The sequence below is a fragment of the Leptidea sinapis genome, chromosome 45, assembly GCF_905404315.1.
Source record: "Leptidea sinapis chromosome 45, ilLepSina1.1, whole genome shotgun sequence".
In the NCBI taxonomy this organism is placed as follows: Eukaryota; Metazoa; Arthropoda; class Insecta; order Lepidoptera; family Pieridae; genus Leptidea; species Leptidea sinapis.
Window position 1 is genome coordinate 2,272,606 of NC_066309.1, and position 25,211 is coordinate 2,297,816.

Below are 25,211 nucleotides of genomic sequence, written 5' to 3' on the forward strand. Positions count from 1 at the left end.
GTCAAGCGACGTAGCTTATATAAAAATATAAATTATAATTCTATCGTCGTACGTAACCGAAATTAATAAAAACAGTACGCTTTCACCTATCTGTAAACCTTCAGAAACGTAACTAACAAAGTTATTTAATGCTACATAGATCGCACCACCTGCGAGTATCACTTAGCTAGGTAAAAACCGTAAAGCCTTTGTTCTTCCACGTTCGAAGCTCGGTTACAAAAAAGGATCCTTTTTGCTCGAACCGCGCTCGGCACGAAGCAACAATTACTAGAGCAGGTAAAATCAACAAGTTATTTATATGTCTACTAAGACGCATACTTCGGTTTTTCGCGTTTTTAAATTTCGTAATTTCTATCTTCTATGTCTGTATGTTTGTCAAGACTCTTTTTCTGAGAAAGTAATTATGTATCAGATTAAGCCTTTTGTTTAACTTAAATACTGATTTAAATAAATATATTGCTATCTTATTTCGCTATTTTATGAAGTTTTTTTTTATGATATTAAGAAACGAGACCAGCAGGATGTTCAGCTGATGGTAATTGATACGCCATGCCCATTGCAATGCAGTGCCGCTCAGAATTCACAAAAAACCCAAAAATTCTGAGTCACCTTGAGACATAATATGTTAAGCCTCATTTGCCCAGTAATTTCACTAGCTACGGCGCCCTTCAGACCGAAACACAGTAATGCTTACACATTACTGCTTCACGGCAGAAATAGGCGACGTTGTGGTACCCATAATCTAGCCGGCTTCCTGTGCAAAGGAGCCTCCCACTGGTACTTCGTACTGGTAGTTCTTTACAATTGTGGCAGGTTTCTTTAGGAGGCTTTTCTTCAACAGCTGTTAGAGTGTGGAACACACATACCAACCATATGAATTAGGAAAACCAAAATACTGTGGTACCAAGCAGTTGAGGGCTAAAGCAGCAACTCCCGAATAAGACGCAACAGAACTTCCTTAAATACATATAGGGCAATGGTGGCTCAAATGCTAAGCTAAACAATATAAAACAGGCCAACAGAATTTCTCACCAAGTTGCTTTTGAAATGAATACTTCCTTCTTAAAGTGTTCATTAGGCTAAGAGAGTGTGATCAGCACCCTCCATTTATTACTAAAACTGTAAGATTTCAGAAAAATAGCCTATAGCAGTAACACACTATGTAGCTATCTAATAGTGTAAGAATGTCAAAGGTTACCAATGCCTAAGTGTTGAATTGGACTGAAGCCACATAGTGCTTGCTATACTTAGTACTTTCTTTTACTCAGCTATGATTATAATATGACTGACTCTGATTTGGACTATGGACACTGTCAGACATTGTCCTTTTAACCCAAAAGATGCATACTAAAGTGCAAATGCTTTTAGAAACCAGAAATAAGCCATTAATAATTTCAAAACACATCACTTATCAAATAAATATTATATAATACTAGCTGACCCCACAGACATTGTTCTGTAGATAATAAAAAAATACTGTTTTATAGGAATTTGCTAATAATATTTTAAAACATCAAGAATTATTTCCTAACATATGCTTGTTGTTGACATAAAGAAACTGTTTCACAGCAGAACTGTCAAACTGTGCGTCACTAAGTCCCAAATCGAAATAAAAACTATCCTATCTCTCAAGTTGGACCAAACTGCACCCCATGAAGTGATCCCCATTAAAATCCGTTCCTTACTTTAGGAGTCCATCGCAGACAAAGAATGTGTCACATAATTTATATATGTTAAGATTTAAACAATAAAGTAAAATTTTTAATATTTAAATAGTATGTTAGTGATGGTAACTGATCATTTCCATCAATACTCACTTGTAACACTGATAATTATATTTATACTTTATATAAAGACTGTAATATGTACCTAAAAACTTGATGAAGGATCAAGTAAATTCTTTTATGAATATAACAAGATGCTGCAGAAGTGCAATACATTTTAAAGAAAAGATTTTTCATGCCTTGCACTAGTATAGAATATTAACCTAAAAGTGCTTTCAGAATAAATAACTGTAGTGAAGCTAGTTTTAAGATGTAATATTAGAGGCTTAAAGGCTGTAAATATGTATGTAAGCTTTTCAGTAAGTAGTTATAATCTAAGTATTTCATAAGTTATCACTGTAAGCTAACTGTAATTGTCTTAAAGTATAACAAAATAAAAGTTATAAAAAAAGTGTGAAGTACATGATATGTAAACTTAAGTAAAATATAAAAAATGTCAATGAATTGTAGAAAACATTGGTATTCTAGTGACAATTAGGACACTGTTTATCTAATAAAATATCTTGGGTTATTAGCTTACCAAATAAGGAAACCATTGGTGTGATAATATCAAATACCCAGAAACTTTAAAAGCACAACAATGTGTAGTTATCACAAAGCCATTGAAGTGATCATTTTGTGGAGCAATCTTGGAGGTCATCTGAGGATAATGTGGCAGAATCAAGTTTGACAAAAGATAAGTACTTCCTTGATGGTATTAAATTTATAAAAATGTCACCTTTTGTTAAGATAGCACAAAATGTAGGAATGTATTTGTATATTTTATTGTTATTTATATGTCTATTGTATTACGTAATAAATTCGAATACTTAATTAATTCATGCAAACAAGTTTTTCATGGCAAGATAGTAGGTACAAGAAATGAGATTTAATGTGGCAAATGCCACCTTTATAGTAACTCCTCAGCAATAATTGAAATTGTTAATAAAATGATTTCCATAACTGTATTATATACTGAATTCAAATAAAAATTGTACCTTTAATGAAAACATACATCATGGCAAGATAAGTACGATAAAATTGATTTTTCATTTTATTTTCTAGTTTCAAATAATTAGAACAATGAGTAGAGCACGTAATTTAATGCACGGAAATAACAGTGAGCCAAGTATTTACATTCATTAAAAGAACTTGTTAATTGCAAGGAATTACCACTTGCTTGAAAACATTTTGAAAAAAAGGTAATCACTTGTTATTGAATATAGTTTGAGTACGTAAGTTGTTTATATTTTTAAGATTCTTTGGTAAGTAAACTACTGCTAACTTAAGGAACAAGCGTTATTTGAACAAAAATAAATGCCTACAGAGGACTCATCGATTTCCAATTATTTTAAAACCCAAGCGTCAGTAGGCGGTTACAATGAAGTTTTTTACCTTCTTTTTCGTGACTCCACGATGCCGCTTTAGATTCCCAGCACGTACTACAGTTGTTCACAGCACTTATCATCACAATTTTATAACAAATTTAATACTACTCCTACCATTTAATGTTTCAGTTATAAATTTTGGACAAATAAAATAATATGAAAACGTAAAATACACAAGCTGGATACAAGCAAGGGTTCGAGCATGACACAAAACAAACCAATAGAAATACAGTAGTAAGTTGATGCCGAACGAGACGCGCTTGCGCGCTGCGTCAAAAATACAGCAGTGTCGGTTGAACTGGTTGAACAGTGTAAAATCGGATACTTGTACTAGATATAAGTTTAGCTTTATCGACCAAAACAGCTGTTTTATTAAGAATGAAGTATGAAGATATTCATACGAAGTCGAATACGTCTTTCGATTTTCTTAAATTCGAAATGTATAAAAATAATTACTAAACATAATGCATGAAATTATTTACAATTGCAAAAACTTAAGTTTTGTAGCACGTAATCTCAATGCAGCTGCTGCCATCTATTATTGAGGCTATGAAATACTTACGCCACATTTTAAATACGTAGCTATAAGATGTCGCTGTAACTGTCACCCTTGTATTCCCTTTTCTCGTGAAGTAGGTTATTTTAAGTTTTAATTGTTCCTAATTAAATATATACTCTTTTGTAAATAATTTAAGATACACACATTTAATTAAAATAACTACAAGCAAATTTATTAATTTTATGTAACAAGAATTTCAATTTTGGTTTTCACCATAGGAAGTAGTTATTAATATTTTGCATAGATGTCGCTATACGGCAGTATCGTTACAATAATATTTAATGCAGTAGGTATTATATATACATACATAATATCTAATACGCTATTGCTTTAATAATCACGGTGTAATTAAAATTTAAAATAGCGACAGCAGCTTGTGTCTGTCACCAGAGCGTAAGAGTTAAAATCTGGATAGGTGGCGCTGGTAGCAGTGATTTTTATTTTTGTACCATAGCGCATAGGTCGAATTGATATGAAAGTTTGTTTAATAAATAAACTAGCTGACCAGACAGACGATTTTCTGTCAATAGAAAGAAAAATGTGATGTAAGCATTCATGAATAATGTAGTCTAAAGGTATCGGAACTGTTATTTAATTAGTGAAAAATTAAACATAAACGTATTTCTGAATGATCATAACCTTCAATTACCGTTCTTTGTTTGTAGTAGGCAAGACGGTGCGGGGGAAAGGTCGTTTCGCCTCAAGCAATTATTATAAGTTGTAAAAGAGTACTTAACATATCTGACTTATTTAAAATGATAAGGATTAATATTATATTTGTGTAAACAGCTATTGCCAATTTTTTAAGGTATTAAGGTATTATTTCTTAGTATGTTATCCTTAAGAGATAGACATTATGCCATTGCCGACTTTTCTGGAGTAGTATAAGGTACATAATTCCACCATACATTATTTTATTATATCTCAAAGGGTTAAGACAGCTTTTTCGTTAAAAGCTCCCAGACGGCTTATTTTTTCCGACACCTCCAACAAATATCGTTAATGTATACAAAAACTTAACAAATCATATAAGTACTCAAATCTTTGCTTCCTCTAGAATCACGTTATCCATTAGTGAAAAAAGGTGAAAATGCATGAAAATCGGTATAGTCGTTTATGAGTTTATCGCGAACAGACAGACAGCCAAACGCAACGGGGACTTTGTTTTATAAGATGTAGTGATTTTGCAATGTGCACCAAGTAATATGGTTACTATTTGAATAAGAATATAATATATCGTATCGATATGGCAAACAAAAAAATATTTGCCTATCATTGTTTTTTTTTGTGATTTTATACTGTGAAACTCATTGCAATGAATTTTCAGAGTAGAGTTCATAGGGCGAGTATTTGGTCTTGCATATATAAGCTGAGTTTGAGGGTTGATAAATATATATTTATAAAGATCTTTTTTTGTGGAAAATTATCGTACAGGTGGCGGCGTACATAGTCAGCTCAAATTGGCCTCATTGTATATTGCACGTCAAAGGGAACCCAAAACAGCGTAAGGAGGTACGCTCGTTTTCTTGAGTAGCCCTATTAGGTCCAGCCTTTGTACTGTGTTGCAGAGTAAACAAGTACAGAGGTACGTTGTTGAAATTGTATGAATTTTACGATTTTTCTCTATAAAAAGAAACATTTGATGTTTAAGATGCCTTTAACTTTGAACACGATTGATATATTGGATGTAGCATCTTACAAACTCTTTTTTTATATTACATGCATTGCAAAATAGTACTGTATTAAGTACTCTATTGATTGAAAAGAGTGGCTGTTGAGTTTCTTGTATGCTACATATGGTAGATTCAGTAATTTAAAGAAAATATTTATAGCGAAGATTCAGAAGCGCTTAGTTTTCGCCTAATTGAAAAAAGATTACTTATTTGCCTTTGACTTTGTCAATTATCATCAAAGAAACGGGATTTATTACAAACAAATTGCAATTAATTTAAATATTTACATAGATTTATATATTTATACTGTATTTAGGTATTAATTAGGCCAAACTCCTCCTTGTGACGTCGTCCGCGTAGATTTTGGTTATATCAAGGTTTCTAGAGAACTCCATAAAATTTCTTCAGGTATCAAATGTAGCCTGAACTCATTCTATTTCCATTCATTCATTAAATTGGTTCAGAATTTGAGCCATTGGAGTTTACCCTGGTTAGTTGGGCAACTGGTACTTACTATCATATAATAAAGCCGAACGCAATAAATATTGTAAGTCAAAAACAAATCCATTGGACTGGTTTTTCAATGCATTCGATAGCATCGTTTAAAATGTAACTGTAATTTTAAATATTATTGTTAAATATATTTTTAATTTAAATGGCATTTTGGAATTACTTCGTCTAGGTTTTAATTGCCAATTTTTTTATAGCGACAATACTGATATACAGAATGACGCTCCAATGGTGACATGCGGATACTCCGTCAATTAATTCAATTCCGTCACAGATACATAACAGATCAGTATCCCGCCTTTTTATGTCGACTTTTAAATTTTAAATATGGAACTCACCGCGTAATTATTGCGGCTTATTCCGCTTAAAGTAGTTTGCGCTTAGTTCACACTGGCTCTTTAGAAAGTCACATGGCATTTCTTTTAATTAGTTTTTTTTACATAAAACTCTTCATAGCTGACAGCAGTTCTATTTTTAAAGTTCATTCCGGCCCTTAGGTGGGAAGTAATTTGTACGAGTTTTTCCCTCTCTATGGAGGGAAGCAGCATTTTCCAACCAATAATCAGATCAAAACAACATTACTTTCCGAGTATGAGAAATCAAAAATTATTTTATTTAAGTGAATTATGTATTCTTATAAGTTATAATTAGTCTTTAGACGAACAGCCGACTTTTACTATTCATAGGCTTGCCGTAGCTTATTTAATTAATATGGTAAGTATTTAATAATATAATCAGAAAAACATAAGCCTTTTCTATTTCGTAGAAAACGTTAGTTGTCTGATGAAAGATAAAGAACCTTCGTATGTTTAAGCAGTCATATGTTTTTGCAATGAGACGCTAAGTTAAAGTTGCGAATGATATATTTATGATTTTAAGTTTTTTACTTCCTAGTGCCATTAACATCTTTTGTAGCCGTTACAGTAACAGTAGTGGATTTATGCCCGTTTATATTGTGCTTTCCCATTAAGGCGAAGAGTAAGTAGAAAACACGCAAAAATTGTGTTTTTAGACAAGTTTTGTGGTGAAAGTATAGCATTTCGATCTATGAACACTACTTAATCCTGTTACAAATATCCTTAAGTCTTATTTGTAGGTTGCTAATGCTTGCTGTTGGTTATAGTTAACACTGCCGAGCCTTTTTGAACTACCACTTTTCTTTGAAGTTAAACAAGTTTTTTGGCATGGCGTGAGGCATTTTTTTGGTGCTTCTCTCAGAAAAGTTATTTTTATAGCTTGTACTTTTTTGTGTAGGTTCATTTATTCAGAAGAGTAGTGAATTACGAGGATTGTAAGCATATAAACTGATTTCCATCCAATAATTTTGAAAATATTGGCTTTGTTACATAGATGGCGGGCTGGCAGCCGTGAACTCATATCGCTCAAGGTCGCTGGCATTTAGTGTCACCTTAAACGATGCTCGCTTGATCAAGCTTCGCCTATGACATCTTTAATTATGATTTGCCAGTCAAATATTTTAAATTTTGAATGAGAAAATTCATAAACTGATACAGAAGTGTGTAACGCACTTTTTAAAACGATTTCATATGAATGAAGTCTGTAAATATCTCTAATTTTATTGAGAACACAAAGAAAAGGAGATATGGAAGCACATGAAAAAATTAATAAAAAAACAAATAAATTTGGGTACCTAATCTGGAAGTCGTTTAAAATTCAAACACAAACTCAAAAGTTATATTTTATGCATGTAGGTACTTAAGTAAAAAAACTTTGGTGAAATTGAGCTTTTATGAGAAGAAGCGGGAATAAACTCATTGCCACTCTTTTTAAATCAATATCAATTACAGCTTAATTATAGTACAAATATCAGTAACCATTATAAAACTAATAACTAGTGGGAGGCTCCTTTGCACCGGATGCCGGCTAGATTATGGGTACCACAACTTCGCCTATTTCTGCAGTGAAGCAGTAATGTATAAGCATTACTGTGTTTTGGTCTGAAGGGCGCCGTAGCTCGTGAAATTACTGGGCAAATGAGACTTGGCAACTTATGTTTCAAGGTGACAAGCGCAGTTGTAATGCCGCTCAGAATTTTTGGGTTGTTCAATAATCCTGAGCAGCACCGCATTGTATTTGGCAGGGCGTATCAATTACCTTCAATTATTTTACAAAATATTCAAACATCATCATACAATAGATTATAATAAATCATAAAAAGACCTCAAGAATGGAGGATGAATCAATTCACACATACTTGAACGAATTACGGTTCTAATGTTAAAATTATAAACATTTGAAGAAGGTATTTAAAAAAAAAACAAAAAGTCTTTATATTTAGCAACTTTGACCTACGACCATATTTTAGAGACTGGAAAGACCCTCGATAGGGAGGCGCCACAAACATTGACATTAAAATAAGCAAAACGAGGCTTGCCACGAGAATGAAACCAAACATCAATATAATTATCAATTTAAATAAAACACTTTTAAAGGATTATCCAGATCTCGATTGGAAAGGTCTTGAAACGTCGGGTTAACTAAAATAAAAATATAACTTTTACGCAAACATCTAATGTAAAACCGTTACAATTACACGCGTTTTAATCCTTTAAAAGTGTTTCATTTAAATGTGTAACACTCGTATTAATCAAAGAAAATACTAATTATCAATTGGTACTTCGAAAACATAAAGTAAACTATAGAGTATTAAATAAATATATAGATACGAGCGTTGCTCTGTTGATTTCTACTCCACGCTTAAGCTTTCAGCGTGTCTTTGAGATAAAAATTGGGTCGACGTTTGTAAATACATCAAAGTGTTATATAACTCAAAGTAATGTTAAAAAGGCAATTCATGATTATATAAATTTACCTTTTTCATTTTTATTGGTCTCAAGTATTTAAAATTAATTAACCATTTAGTTAAGTAATTAATTTAATACTTCATCCGACATAAAATAGAAGGTTGTATTCAATTCGTATGTATTTTATGTTTATGTTTGGTCCACTTTATAAAAAAATTCAGATCTTATCATGACGTACTTGTGAAACTGAGAGAAACCTTCACCAAATTGAGCATTTGCATACAAGAAGTACAATTTGCCGACGGGAACTTATATATAGGTATATTTCACGGGTGGCGATAGAACAAAGCAAAGGAGGATGGCGAGAATACATGTATTTTGGGACCCACTGAAAGAAGTGGCGTACATCATGGAAACTTATTAATAATTGTAGAACGTAACAAAACTAAGAAAAACGCAAATCGTAAGTAAGTCTAAAAAAGTGGAAGATAAAAGATATACCTAAAAGTAAAATATATCCTAAAATTATTAATCAATATCTATTGTTCAATCAATTTCATCAAGAAATTTCGAAGAAAACGCGCGGTTGTGGAATGCCAGACGTCTACGTGATGCGGATGGTACTTTGCACGTAATGTCCGATGGTGGAATTCAGCCGCTGGAATCAACCCGAACAGCTCCTCTGAGCACTCCCTGTGATAAATGCGGTAAAAGATGCAGAGAGAACCCACATCTCTACGCAATGCTAGAGAATCAAGCCGATCGGAGATGACTTGATCGTCGATGATTCGAGCCGCTCTTCGTTGTATGCGGTCAAATGGAAGAAGCTGGTACTGGGGAGCACCCGCCCAGAGGTGAGAACAGTACTCCATGTGAGGCCGAATTTGATTTGAGTAAGTATAGATAGTTTGATGGTGTCGGAACATCCATATAAAAAATGATTATCATGTCAAAAAAATATAGCTGTCAATTGCGTAGTTGCAAAATACTTATTTTTTAATAAATTATAATAATGTATTTCTTTTGACTCCCATATCATAGCGCCTCAATAATTTTTGTATAAACATCGTATAAACTTAAGTTTGTAATTAATATAAACTTGTACTTGTACGATGCTTCCTTATTTTTTTAATTATGTGGGTCGATTCTCGCCATCCTCCTTTAAAGGGTTCTAATAAAATGGCACCATGAATCTGGTGATGAAGCCAGAAGGTAAGTATCGAAATTTCTTTTCTATACACATCACAACACGCCGGAAGACGTCGATTGCTGGACAAAGGCGTTCCCCAAATATCGTCACGACGATCAGTCCTGCGCTGCCCTCATCCAACGTATTACGGCGATCTTGACCAGATCGCCGGTCCTTCTTGAAGGAGGTCTACCAACACTACGTCTTCCGGCACGTGGTCGCTATTCGAGGACTTTACTGCCCCATCGGCCATCTGCCCGAGCTATACATCCTGCTATATCAATTGTATAATGACAATAATATTTCAAAAGAATACCGACTTCTTAAGACAAAGTAACTAAGAAAATAAATATATTACCTATACATTTTACACACATAGGTGCTGAATGCCGCATTGTTAGGTTAAGCCGGCACCAATTTCGTTATGTAGAATCAAAGAATACTTCGTGACGATTCCAATAATCCCGAACAGTGCTGGGAATTACAGTTTTATTAGGGAACTAGCTGACCCGACAGACATTGTTCTGTCAATAAACGGTTCGAGAGATATGGTAAATGCGTGGGTGAGTGCGTGGGTGGGAACGTGACACGATAAACTATATATGTAAACCTTCCTTGAGCTTCAACGAATCCATTACAAAAGATTTCATTGAAATCGGTCGAATAGTTTAGGAGTTATTAGGGAACATACAAACATACATTCTCTTTTATTATTATAGATTTCAAATGTCTATGTGACGTTATCCACCGTTCATTAGGACCTAATTTCTTAGATGGTTTATAAGCTCCTACCACTATTATACTACCTACCGTAATTGTGGTAGTTTATCGTTCACTTGAAATATTGATGCGTTCTTAAAATATATATCTATATAATGTGTACTCACTTTGTGGAGAAGGAACTTTGAAAGATATAATTTATGGAATAAAATGACGAATATGCCTCAAGATACATTATACTTAACACCGCAACCTTCAACAGACAGTTCTATTTCTACAGATAGAATCAGATTTAAGAATAAAGTGTGCGTCTAACTAGAGCGTAACTTGAGAAAAGCTAAGGTTAAGGTAAGGAAAGGTTGTTTATTAATAAAATGTTTTATTGATTATAAAATATATTTTATTCTTAGTAACAATGCTTGAATATGTACATTAGAATTTTGTGTGTGTACATTTTTAGTATCATTATTTAATCCTATAAAAGTAACAAATGGTTAGAGTGAGAGAGGAAGAGCCTGCGTACCGCTGCCGTATGCGCGAGAGAAAGGGAAGCCAAACAGACTGGCGCCGTAACGCGTTACGTTACGAAGCGGTTTACCCTCCCATAGGAAGTTATCACTTCAATAAGATAAGATAATTCCTCCGGACGTCGATAATTCACAGAGTCATAAATACTATCGTTTACTGACAGATTTTAGATGTTGGTACAGTAACTGCTCCAACTTTGTGATTATTTAGTAATTGTTAGTGTAAATACCGTTTTCATCAAATAAATAAGTAAATAAATCTTTAGAATGACAATGCATGTTATACGTTCCTATAATATATCGTCATACTAAAAAAATAGAGGTTAATTTAAAATACATGCTTGAGAAATATCCATAGTAGTGTTTAAATTCTCTTTGACAACAATCATTGATAGCTCTGTTGTATCATAAGAACGTCATAGGAACGACGCTTTAATAGAAGCACCTTGTTCGACATAGACTCTATGGCAAACAAGGTGGCATATCTATGGCATACACAATGTTGCAGTAGGTAGGTAAGAAATTGTCACTTATAATTACTATTTGATTATTGAAAATGTTTACTTATAAATGTAATTAATAAAGATTACTAGCTTACTAATTCTTCAAATATTACCGCTTGAGTATTGATTTGTTAAGTATACAGTATTTATTATATGTGACCTATTATGTGAGTTAATATTATGTAACTTATGAGTTTTCTCAGAACTAATCTAAGCGGGGTCTATTAAGGCTTCGAGTGACCTGGATATTAAGAGGCTGCATCGGAGGGCAGGGGTGCGAATCGATGCGTTACCATAGCAACCGCGACGTCTGCCGAGAAGCCTGCGCTCTACTATCCCTTTCTGTCTCGCCTCGATATCATATCACACAATATTAACCTTAAAACGACTTAACTCTCACTGATTTCAGTCAAATTTGACGTTTATACTTAGACAACAAGGTTTCGTTTCCTGTATACGTTTGAAGCTTGGTACGTTTTGTAAACTGGATCGGGTTTAACGATATAACATAAAGAAGAAACTGTTTTCAGAGACGACAAAGACAAAGAGGTAGGTGTTGTTAGTCAATTTTCGTAGTTAATACAGTACGGTAGAGTTGATATTTCTTTGCAGAGGGTCTATGGAGTCACCTGTGTATGTGGTTAAGTTATCCAGAGAGAGCTTGGGTGGCTTTACAAGATATTTGGGGTTATCCCGAGTCTGTTAACATCTGGGGTGAACTCTACATTTCAGGACGGTCCCGTTATTAATTATTTATTTTCGTTTTGGCTTGTTTGTGGTCTAATTAGAAAGGGTGGAGGGAGTTCTGATATATTTTGATTTCATTTGCGGTGGAATTATTTATCTATTGCGTTTTTAAGGAGGATCATTGAGGAGCTGTGTAGACATATAGTCTGCCTTCGGGTCATGGGTTCGATTCCCGACTGACGTCAAATAGGAAACAGATTCTTGTTTGTATAATAATTTACATGCAAAGCACTCGTCATGAGTCCACAATTTAACATATTAATTATCAACTGATTATTAAGTTAATATACATTAGAAAGTGTAATGAAAAAAACACTAAACAATGGGGGCCTTTTTGTCCAAAAGAAGATATCGAGTCATATTTTTTTTTTCTTTTCTGAAATGAAAATTTCTTTACGTTGGGTACTTTTTGGTAGTGGAACATGTTATGGGTTCGCGTTCTACATATAATATAAAAAGACACTTTTTGGATGGGTGAAATCTTGTCAGTTCACGTTGCCGTCACCTAAAAGCTTATAGCAGTGTGTCTGTAGCTATACAGCTGACGTATTGTGCAACATTAGTGCTGTGTATATCTTACAAGGAGCGTCGTCTATCCGATAGAATATGATAACCTTCGCCAATTCTCTTTAAATGAATTTTATTTTAATGATTTCTAAAATAGCTTGTTAGATATCAAGTACTTTGCTTGAGCGATACTTTATAATATCAATAATTGTATTATTAATACGATTTATAAATATGCAATTTTTGATTTTCGCAAATTAACAGATTCTTCGCAACATAAGTAGCTTTCCGAATTGGCGGTAAAATTATATAAATTTGACTTTCAAAAGTATTTTGGGCTTTTTGAAGCTATTCAGAGAATCTAAACATAAATCTGAATATAAAAATTCAAAGAACAAAATATTAATTTAAGCCCAGCTTAAATTAATATTTTGTTCGATTCTCAGACCTACCCAATATGCACTCAAAATTTCATGAGAATCGGTCAAGCCGTTTCGGAGGAGTTCAATGTTTAACACCATGACACGAGAATTTTTATTTTAAGATGTAATAATACTGTAATTTTAAAAATAATGCCCGGACATTTAAGATAACCTAAATATACTACATCTCCTTCCTTCCGTAAAGGTTGGCAACGCTCCTGCGATATCTCTAGTGTTGCAAGAGAAGGTGGGCGGCGGTCAAATCACCCGTACGCTCGTTTGCCCTCTTCTTCCATAAAACTGACATTTATTGTTAATTAAAAACAAATAGTACTAATAATTGTCAGGTTGATTTCAGATCGAAACATAAAAGCGCCCCAGCACCAATTCTAAAAACGAACTTAAAACCTCCACAAACACGTGCCACAAACGTTTGAATATTCAAAGCAAACAGCGTGCCCGAATGAACATTAATCACTCATAAAAAAGACAGTCTTGTACGTCATATCTTGCATCGGGCAGTTCATTACGGAGCGACCGTACTCGGTAATGACCGACGTTCCCGGCACGTAACACGCTCATATTTATGTAAATTGCTGAGAATATGATTAGTCTACGTCGCCTCCCTCGCTGATAATCATATTTACGAGGCACACCCCCCACCCTTTCCCCCCCACGCCGGGACAACATCGTCACCTTCCGATGTCAGCTTAGATTTAACTGCAATTATGCTACCGGTAGTTTTATTAAAAATGCATTTATTTTCTCAAAATTGATTCCTTTAGAATTCTTTTTGATGTCATTTCTAATATACTAGATACTACTACCGCTGCGGAAACAACTGGCGCTCTGAGAGAGAAGAAGCGGCACAAGAAACTCTCCCAGCATTCTTTTTAAAGCAATAAAAATGTACAATATTGTACAGTCATTTCTATCGCTATAAAATAATCCTAATCTAGTCCCAGGCTGTCCGATCACTTAGATATTCAGCTGTGGAGTAATAGGAATTTACGACAGAGCCTTTTTTTTATAAAACATTTAAATTAATTTACAGATAATAATGCCTGGACAGTGGCTGGGACTTTATTATAAAAGTATATTACATTTTCCCTTAAAACTAATTGAAATGAAAACTTCTTTACCCGCGTTCGGCACTTTTTGGTAGGGAAACATGTTATGGGTTTGCGTCTATACATGTAAATAAATGTAAATATATATACTTAGAGTCTAATTTTGGATTGATGAAATCTCGTGAGTTCGCGTCACCGAAATGCTTATAGCAGTATATCTGTAGCTATACAGCTGACGTATTGGGCTGTGTAGGTACATCTTATAAGTGAAATTAAATGGATTTAGTGAAAAGTTCAATGTGTATAATGTATAGTGTGCATTGTTAAAATAGTGTTTTTATTTGATTAATATATGATTGTAAATAAGGTTTAAAAATAAATTGAAATAAATAATTTAATTGTCTTTAAATATTATAAAATTTCAAATTTTTATACTAAAAGTTCTAATTTTTCCCCTCCTATGGAAGGGTCCATAGTTCCTACTACTGCCATTTTTTATTATTTTAGGTACAATCAACGACGGAAATAGCGGAACGGCTTAAACAAACTTTTCTCCTTGGTTTTGTGTCAACCGTCGCTGTCCGGGTTCTAAATTCAGCATACGTAACCTGAACTAATTAAATGTTTACATTGCTGCTTCTTGACCAAGAATAATTTTAGCAACTGGAGTAAATTCGGCAATGTATACAAATAACAGTCGAAACTTATTATGTTGTAATTAGTGGCGTGTTCCATATTTCAGCTTTGTTTTTATACGACGTGATATGTCTATTTGTATAAAGCATCATTGGTATAGTATACTCTCGTCTGGTAACTCGTAACTCGCGGCAACGTTGCACGAGTTGCACATACGATTTTGTATTACAAATGACGATTTATTAAATTAAACTGTAAACGCGTCAACCTCAATTCAGGTTTGATATTTCGATTGTGTTATTATTTTAGAAATTTTATATTAATTTGCGTGTGCTAAGTATAGGTGTAAGTATATATAATACATGTAAAATTTTCGCACTCAAACAACAGTTTCATATACAAAAAAAATTGGTTGTCTGTAAAGTCGGTTTACTGACGATAGTTGAACGTCTTAAGAAAATACTGATGGAATGGTAGCATTTTTCAAAAGAAAATTTTTATTTCACTTGTTTAATAGATTTGTATGTATATATAGAGGAGGTAATTGGAAATCACAATGAAATTGATCAAGTTAGATTTATTTGTACGCATAAATACAATTATGTCAATTTTTTTTTTTTACAATTTAATAGTTTTTACAAGTATAAATGTGCGTTGAGCAATTGTTTTACAAATTTTAAACATGTGTAATATTTAATTTCTTACAATCTGTGTTATTCTGATGTCGAACGCTGCCGAACGCAAAGGCCGATTGTGCTTCTTTGTCGCTCGTTCCGCGCTCTCGCTTGCACTTCAAGCCTTACATGGAACGCCTCAGAGCGAGGTAACGCCGCATGAGTCATGTTTTTTTGTGCGTGCAGCCGGCTCTATCGAATTGTAAGACGTTGTCACGTCAAAACTCACGCGTCATTTAAAAATGGGCAAACGGCTCTTTTTCAAACGCAACAGCGATCGCCAAGATACTACTTTTCCCGCATGAGTAATACAAAAATAGTCTCAACTTTTTAATTCGTACCTACTCCTAATACGCAATACAATTATATTTATAACTAGCTGACCCGACAGACGTTGTTCTGTATATAATAAATAAAATAATGTTTTTATATGAATTTGTCAATAATATATCATAACATCAAAAAATTACTTTGTAAAATATGCACCCTGCTGTCGTAATGAAATAGTTTCACAGCAGAACTGTCAAACCGTGCGTCAATAAATTCTCTCATAGAAATTATGTATGGACACATCAAAGGAAAAACAAATTTGTTGTTTTTATTTAATTTAGCAGTATTTTCCTATTTATTCACCTTTTAAACCTTCTCTGTACTTCCACAAATATTTCAAGACCAAAATTAGCCAAATCGGACCAGCCTTTCTCGAGTTTTAGCGAGACTAACGAACAGCAATTCATTTTTATATATATAGATAGATATAGATAGATTATTATTATAATAATAATAACGAAACAAATACGGTCTTTGGTAATGGAACACTTCAAGAGTAGGTTACATTTTTGTATGTGTGAGTGTCATTTGTTTTAACATTGTGGAATCGTTTTGAAAATAGTGTGGCAGCTGTGCAAGAATTTGGCTCAAGAAAGTGTTCGCGCCATTATTTGACTGGGGACACTACGCAACCAGCCATGCAACTTGCGCTACCATGGTGTCCCTAAGCTATCAAACTGGACACCATACAAACACCAGAGTCATGACGCGTCCGAGCTGGTTGCGGAACCACCACACAATTTGGTTGCGCAACCAAACCTACACCAGGTGAGTAAGTCTTTATCGAGCTGTATACTTTTTATTGCTAGCAGCGACTGGTTGCGCCACCGTGGTGTCCGTAAGCTACCAAACTAGGCACCATACTGACACCAGAGTCATGACACGTCCGAGCTGGTCGCGCCACCACACCACAGTAACTCTCTGTAGAGCTGTATTCTACAATTTGGTAGTGGAACGTGGAAGTGATCATCTTTGTGACGATTTTCACGCGCGACGATGTTCGCCCGGTGCTGGAACTGAAACTAATATTGAAACCATAAGACAATTGATTGAAACTGCTAAATAAATCGCAATTTATTAGGTATTGGTATGAGCCAGGTGTAGAAGATTTTACATGGACACCTGATGGAAAGAAAAAGCCAAACAGTGGAATGGATTTCCTTTTGAAGATTTGCCTATAAAAGTGAAGAAAAGTCGAATGTAAGATTTTCAATTTTCTTAATGTGTTATTTTGGAAAAAAAGGTTGATAATTATTGTAAAGAATGTGTTGCTTCACCTGATTCCTGCCGCCAAATTACACCTTCGCACGACACGCCACAAATTAGGATATCATCCTTACCGTCAATGGAAGATTTGAAAGAGCGACATCTCAAGTCAATATCCTCATATGCAAATATTGGGGTTGAGCAATTTATCAACTGTAAAGTAGATCCTGTAGGTGAAACATCAACTTGAGAGTTGAACAAAGCATACAAGATTTTATGACGATACGTCACTTACAGTTAGATTAGTTGGAAGAGCACTCGCACGGAACGCGGAGAGGTCGCGGGTTCGAGTTCCGCATTGTTCATAATATTTGTTTTTAAATGTGTAAGAAATAAAAGAAGTGGATGTTATCACTTTAAAAATAACAAATTGTTGAGATGGAAGTCTGTCTTCGTCCTTCTTCCCTTCTGGTGCAAACAGGCGTGATTGTTAATAACGTAATGTTATTAATACACGCCCTTGCTTTAAATCCTCTTTTAAAGATTGTAAAACAGCTTATTGCCAACATTAAAACACCCAGTGCCCTAACAACCATTACATCATCGAAACGAGTGTGTAATGAAATTCAGAACAACATTATATCATCCATTTTCATAATAACACTCCTTTGGATGATATTATGGTTCTATATATATGTTTCAGAATCTTTTATAGAGGATTCATATTATGGGTGTAGAAAAAGTCTTGTATGCAACTGTTGATAATTAGGTATTAAAACACTCATGTGATACTATTATCATAAACCCACATTCGTGTTTTAACAATATATAAAAGGAATTATGTCAGCTTTCGTAATAATAATTCCGCTGTGTATTAATTTTGCTTGTGTGTTAACATAACTTAGAGGAAAACTTATTATGTGAATAATAACTATTCAATAAACTCGTCTTACCTGCACAAATCCTTGAAATTCAGTATTGATATTTAATGCATTTTAGATGCATTACGCATTTTCATAAGTATTTCGAGGACGGGTAATGTAAAGAATGAAAGTAGGTTTTCTAATTTTACTTTTATTATCTAGGTAATATTTATAAGTTATTTTCTTGAGTAATACAGATTATAATAATTGAGGATAATGTAGTTTACCTATAGCCTACTATCACAACAGCATAATTTGGATTTTTTTTGAAAAATATTACTTTAGAACGAGTAGTTATATTATAAGTCTAAAGTATATTTTATAGTATGTAAGTAATCTATATATATAATATATAATTAAGAGATTTCCACCTATGTATTGACTCATCGCAATATTCCTGGAATCATAAGGCGTAGACTTGAAATTTTGGTAGGAATATTCCTTTCGCCGAGTTGAGGACGAAATTTTGCAACAGTTTTTTTATATGAATAATAACTTAAATTAGTAATTCTGCAATAATATCTTATTAAAAGTGTCTTCGAAGTGATGGGAGATTTTTCAACATCATCATCGCCCGTAGCGTCATTTGAAACTGATTGCCGTACTGTTGCCTATATATTTTTGGGGCACATAGCTCGGCGGAGGGATGACCGTGACGCAGTGATGGTAGGCCCCCCACAAGATGGTCAATATCGCCGGAATACGTTGGATGAGGGCAGCGCAGGACCTATCGTCGCATCGTTTCGTGGAAATCTTTGGGGGGAGGCCTTTGTACAGCAGTGGACGTCTTCCGACTGACGATGATTTTTTTTCACATAGGTACTGTGAGCCAAGAATAAAAATGCTCAGTTAGGCAAATATAATATCAACCTTTTTGAATATACAGTAATGTGAAAACATGAAGTTTTTATGTATCATCTTTTTTTTTTGTTTTTTTCTTTTTATGGAATAGGAGGACAAACGAGCGTACGGGTCACCTGGTGTTAAGTGATCACCGCCGCCCACATTCTCTTGCAACAGTAGAGGAATCACAAGAGCGTTGCCGGCCTTTAAGGAAGGTGTACGCGCTTTTTTTGAAGGTACCCATGTCGTATTGTCCCGGAAACACCGCACAAGGAAGCTCATTCCATCGCTTTGTAGTACGTGGAAGAAAGCTCCTTGAAAACCGCACTGTGGAGGACCGCCACACATCCAGATGGTGGGGATGAAATCCTAACTTGTGGCGTGTCGTGCGAAGGTGGAATCATCTTTATAGATGTTGTTTTCGAACTCGTGCCTCTGGAAATAACCTACGCCTCCAGCGCTTGTACCCAACGGATATCAACTCTAAGATGAACTTTGGTTGCAGGTGCTATACTTAAACAAAACTAGTCCTATTATTAAGTAAACTAAGTAAGTAGGTCTTACCTGACCACTATAATGTAAAAGAATCCAAATTTTAGGATTACATTCTTTGGAGGAGGAGGATAAACGAGCATACCAGTCAGATGCTGATAAGTGATCACCGCAGACCATACTGTCTTGTAATGGCCAAGGACCAAAGGAATAACAAGAAAGAACGTTGCCGACGATTGACGAGCGATGAATTGGAAAACTGTCAAAATATGAAATATTTATATAAGAAACAAAGGCCAAATTATATTTGTGATCAATGCGATAGTTGTTATTATGATATAGTAGGTACGACAGAAAATAAGACTTTCAACATCATCATGCTGGACAAAGACCTCCCCCAAAGATTTCCATGACGATCGGTTCTGTGCTGCCGTCATCTAACATTTCCCTTAATAAGTCCTTACCACCTTCGAATATTACCTAACTCACAATCCTAATATGGCGATGGAAGATTATTAGTTTAACCATTTTCTGTTCTACGCATTACGCTTGCCAATTTGATAAACCTTTTTTTTACAACCTATATGAAGTCGTATTTATATTAGTTCTAGTGTGGTATTTGTGTGAAATTCAGAGGTAAGCATGATTGACAGATCGATTGATGGATGATATAAAATATGGGTTCTAAATAATCTGAAATCTCTATTTAATCATATTAAAGTTTCCAGACATTCATAAGATAAAAAACTGAAGAAAAGCCTTGATACAAGTTCAAGAATAAAGTAAAGATTGTTTTGTCCACAAGAATACAACGTTCAGACTATATATACGCCTACGTATGTAGTGCTAGGCGAGTGTACAGGCAGTTTCAAATGTGTAACACTTAATGACAGTTCGCTGGCAGTCGCAGGTCGAGACAGTGCGGCCGGACATTGTTTCCCGCGTGAAAATCGCTTTCCCCGCGCTCGCATGGCCTCCCGCTACCAGTAACCACGTGAGCCAGTGTCCCGGCGACCGCAAGCGTGACACCCCGCGCTCTGCAAGTGGCAACACTATCCCACTTATTCTTAAGAACAAGGGCTGGCAACACTGGCCCGGTCGGGACAACGAACGCGCCCTCCAGCCGCTCGCCGCACACTGGCGTCCCGGTACTAAAATTTGAGCGCGAAATCCCGAAACGTTAGTTTCTTCAATACAGCTGAAAGAATGCGTTCTAAGGCGGTCGCGAGAAGATTGAACGCCCAAGGTAAGTGATACTGAAAATTGTTTTAATAGTTATAAGAAAAATATAATTCAATTCTATTTGGAATGTTTAATACATATATCTGTTATTCGGCGTTAATGTAATGTAGAGTAGGTACGAATGACGTAGACAATGATGCGCTCAAACTGTTATGCTATTGGTCGACGCCTCCCCCGCTTGACAAGATACCAGCGGGCATCCTTAGCTGGTTGTTTTGTGATTTTAGCCTCTAACACAAACGAATACGACTTGTTTTCATTTGTTCGTACGTACAGAGGGACGATCCCTCTGTTGTCTCTTGTTATTGGATGAGCAGAAGAGCTTTTCATTATTTATTTACGTTATGTATTGCGTGGAAATGTGTGACTCTTGTATGTAAGTTATATCTATAGATGTTTTATGTCGTATATGATAAGTTATAAATATTTACCTAGTTTTATCAACTTGGATATTAAATCTAAGTTTGTGTTAAAATAATGATCGATTAGAATTACTTAATTTAATGATAAGGGGATGCTATAGTATATTCTGGCCAAATATATATAGATAATTTCATGAGTTTGTCAGATGTCATTTTAATGCATATTGCACTTTTAAGTGAAAAGTGTGCTTTACAAAGTAAAGGCCGTATATATATTTTATAATAACGATAAAAGCTCAAATTCTAGTACAAATATATATTTTTTGGCTGTTTTTCTAGGGTTTTCCCTGATATATTAAAATAAAAATAAAATTCCCTATTGTTGGAAACCGCATGAATTTGCGTTCAGTTGTTTTTGAATTTATCGTGTTCAGACAGAGAGTCGCCGGGGACTTTGTTTTATGATGATAGTCACCCATGACTATACAGTCTGTAAAGCATGCGGAACGATAAAACACGCTCATAATTTTAAGTAATTTTATTATTTTATACAGTGATTTGGCATTGAATGAATACATAGTATACATACATAGATACATACTTCCAAATCTATTTCTACCGTAAGATAGCAGAGAACTTGTACTGGGTGTATTCTGGTGGCCTGTGGTCTGAGAGGTATGCGGGTATCGATGTTATGACAGGTGTATTAGATATTCTCTATCTCTCTAACTCTATGACTCAGGGTATGATAGACAGGTCAAGTCACTGCCTGCAGCTATAAGCGCAACTTTATCCTCACATGGAGTACTGTTCACACCTCTGGGCGGGTGCTCCCCAGTACCAGCTTCTTCCATTTGACCGCATACAACGAAGAGCGGCTCGAATCATCGACGTTCAAGTTACCTCCGGTCGGTTTGGTTTTGGGTTCTTTGGTGTCGCGTACAGACGTGGGTTCTCTTTGCATCATCTATCTCATATGTCATCAGGTCAATACCGGCAACCAAATTTCAGGACCAGTCAAAATATATGTCTGTACCTGGCGGTGCCCACGTCGCTGGGCAAAAATGAATAATGCTGTAGATTTGTTGCATCGATAAACACATAAATCACATTTTTTTATTTATTTATATTTGGGAAACAAACAGTTTTAAAAACATCTACAATAATACATATAAAACCAATAAGGTTTCCACTAATATACATATAATGTGAGAAGTCAAACAGGGGATAAACAAAAAAAGAAAACAGAACTAGCGAAAAAAATATATTAATAGGAATTATTGCTAGCTTAGAGGAAATTACCTATAAATACAAGTATTCTCAATTTTTTTTTTAAACTGAGATGAGCCATTATGTCAGTCAATATAATATAGTTATTTCTTTATGTATCTACTTTGTAAGTTGTAGTTGTTTGCTTTTCCTAATAAAAAAAAAAAAAAAAAAAAAAAAAATCCGGCACGGAACGCCGGAGGTCGTGGATTCGAATCCCGCATCGTTCATAAAATTTAGTTTTTCAAATTTTGTTTGTGTATTAATCCTAGAAGTGAGGGTTATTACTTTAAAAAAAAACATAACATATTGTTAAGTCAATATTATTAAATTTTACATTATAATTATTAAATTTTTTATTATTATACATTTTACAATGCTGGTGGGATATAAAACAATGACTTATTTCTAGTGCCAACCTTTGGATATCTGAAGTAAAAATTTCTTTACAAAAATGTAGAGTCTATATTTTCAAGATATGCTTTTTTAAACAATATGTTATGTTTTTTTAAGTGATAACCCTCACTTCTAGGATTAATACACAAATAAAATTTGAAAACAAACTGCTCGGTGCTCTAACCAACTGAGCCAACCGTTCGAGTACCGCCTCGTTATATAATTCTGTTTGATTTGTTCAACTCTCAGGACTCAGGTCTCAACCTTCACCTAGCAAAGTACTTATTAATTACTTAAAACAAGAACTTCTAATTAGCATAGATAATTAGGGCTATATCAGATCTATCTAAATGTGTTGTTACTTTCGATCTATTACTCTTTGTGTTTCCTCTGGTGTTGCAAGAGAATCTAGGCAGCGGTGATCACTTAACACCAGGCTCGTTCAAGCTTCTTTTCCATAAAAAATAGTATGGACATGGCCTGAGGGCGGATGAACATTTTATTCCGAGAGTTTAAGTTCCCTAGAGAGCAAAATCAATATAATCTATTATCTTATTACATGCAGATGAACTTGCGGTTAGAGATAATATAATATTATACTTAATATTCTCACATTACCTACAGGTAGATATATATTTTTATAATACTTTATTTGGTAGGTATCTTGAAATCAGAATTCTGAGGGTTTGAACGAAGTTTAACACGGAGATTTTCAGGAGCGAAAAACCAATCTAATCTAATCATATCTCTGGGAAAAAACGTTTTCAAGAATTTCCACAATGAGATCTGTCACCGAGGTTCATCATCCTAAATTGGTAACAATGCTGAGGATAGTTAATAATCAATACAAAACCCTGCTTATGAATCAAAGTTTGAAATCCACAATTGTGTTTGTAAATTCATTTAGAAAATTAATACAATCATCAACTTACTAACTACTACTACATCAGTAATTTTATCATTTTTCAAAAGAAATCATTGAGTTTCTTGACAACTCAGTCTAAACACCTCTACTAATGTCTAAATGGATGTCATTCCACCTCCGCACGACACGCCACAAGTTAGGATATCATCCCCACCATCTGGATGTGTGGCGGTCCTCCACACTGCGGTCTTCAAGGAGCTTTCTTCCTCTTACTACAAAGCTGTGGAATAAGCTTCTTGTGCGGTGTTTCCGGGACGATACGACATGGGTACCTTCAAAAAAAGCGCGTACACCTTCCTCAAAGGGCGGCAACGCTCTTGTGATTCGTCTGGTGTTGCAAGAGAATGCGGGCGGCGGTGATCACTTAACACCAGGTGACCCGTACGCTCGTTTGTCCTGCTATTCCATAAAAAAAAAATTTGGATGTCACTGTTAAAAATACTATATTTTATGACAATAAGGGACAAGACGAGCAGGACGTTCAGCTGTTGGTAATTGATACGCCCTGCCTATTACAATGCAGTGCCGTTCACAATTCTTTAATAACCCAAAAATTCTAAGCGGCCCTACAATTGCCCTCGTCACTTTGAGACATTAGATCTTAAGTTTCACTACAGCGCCCTTCAGACCGAATCACAATAATGCTTACACATTACTTATTCACGGAAGAAATAGGCGCCGTTGTGGTACCGATAATCTAGCCGGTATTCTGTGCAAAAGAGCCTCCCACTGTTAAATTCCCTTTATGAACTTTGAATAAAAATATTCGACTTTTGCCTATGACATTCAACTGCATTCAAATTGCTTGAAAAGTTTTAAAAACAAAATGCGTGAATAAAATAGTAAAATATTCATGATATATTATTGAGGTTTTATATTGTATGTTGAGACTTCCTATTGGCCAGTTGTTATCAGCTAGACAGCCTTATCTATAGCTTGTACAATAAAAATACAATTGTCGTTTATGGTTTCTGTGCAATTCTGTTTTGTATATCATTATAATATTTTTGCATTTATTTTATCATACTGTTACTCAAACATTATAAATTCTCTTGAATCGTTTGTAAAGTGGAAAAGCCAAGGATGTTTTTACTGTAGGATATAAAAAGCTGATAAAAATATTTGCTTTAAACAGCGTGAAACGTAAATCTAAAAATATATTAAAATATGCTATTATATGATAAAAGAACGCGCTGTTTTTGAAGGTACCCATGTCGTATTATCCCGGAATCACCGCGCAAGGAAGCTCATTCCACAGCTTTGTAGTACATGGAAGAATGCTCCTTAAAAACCGCACTGTGGAGGAACGCCACACATCCAGATGGTGGGGATGATTTATTAAACACAAATCGCTCGGCCTTTCTTGTGTGGTGCTACCAATACTGTGCCTTCTAGTACGTGCTCGTCATTCGTGGTGTTTACTGCCCCAACGGCTATCTGTTGTTCGAGCTTCGTACCCTGCCGACAGCCACTTCATCTTTTCAATCATCCGGGCTATGTCAGTAACTTTGATTTTCTTATGAAGGATCTCTCCATTACTTTTTCTATCTCCCAGGGATACTCCAAGCGT

General features: G+C 34.8%; 2 protein-coding genes across 3 annotated transcripts in view; one reads left to right on the forward strand and one right to left on the reverse strand.

Annotated features, from left to right (window-relative positions):
• The window catches only part of LOC126977505 (protein gustavus), a 142,602-nt gene extending 139,158 nt beyond the window's left edge, over window positions 1–3,444 (reverse strand). The window contains exon 1 of the mRNA XM_050826356.1: window positions 3,159–3,444. The gene's annotated coding sequence lies outside the window, so the exon portion shown is untranslated. The remainder of the gene's footprint in view (window positions 1–3,158) is intronic.
• Window positions 3,445–20,386: 16,942 nt separating this feature from the next.
• Window positions 20,387–25,211, forward strand: part of LOC126977450 (MDS1 and EVI1 complex locus protein EVI1-A-like) — a 197,658-nt gene continuing 192,833 nt past the window's right edge. For both annotated transcript variants that reach the window (XM_050826246.1, XM_050826247.1), the window contains exon 1: window positions 20,387–20,693. In XM_050826246.1, the coding sequence (XP_050682203.1) occupies window positions 20,654–20,693 (40 nt within the window). In that variant the 5' untranslated portion in view covers window positions 20,387–20,653. The remainder of the gene's footprint in view (window positions 20,694–25,211) is intronic.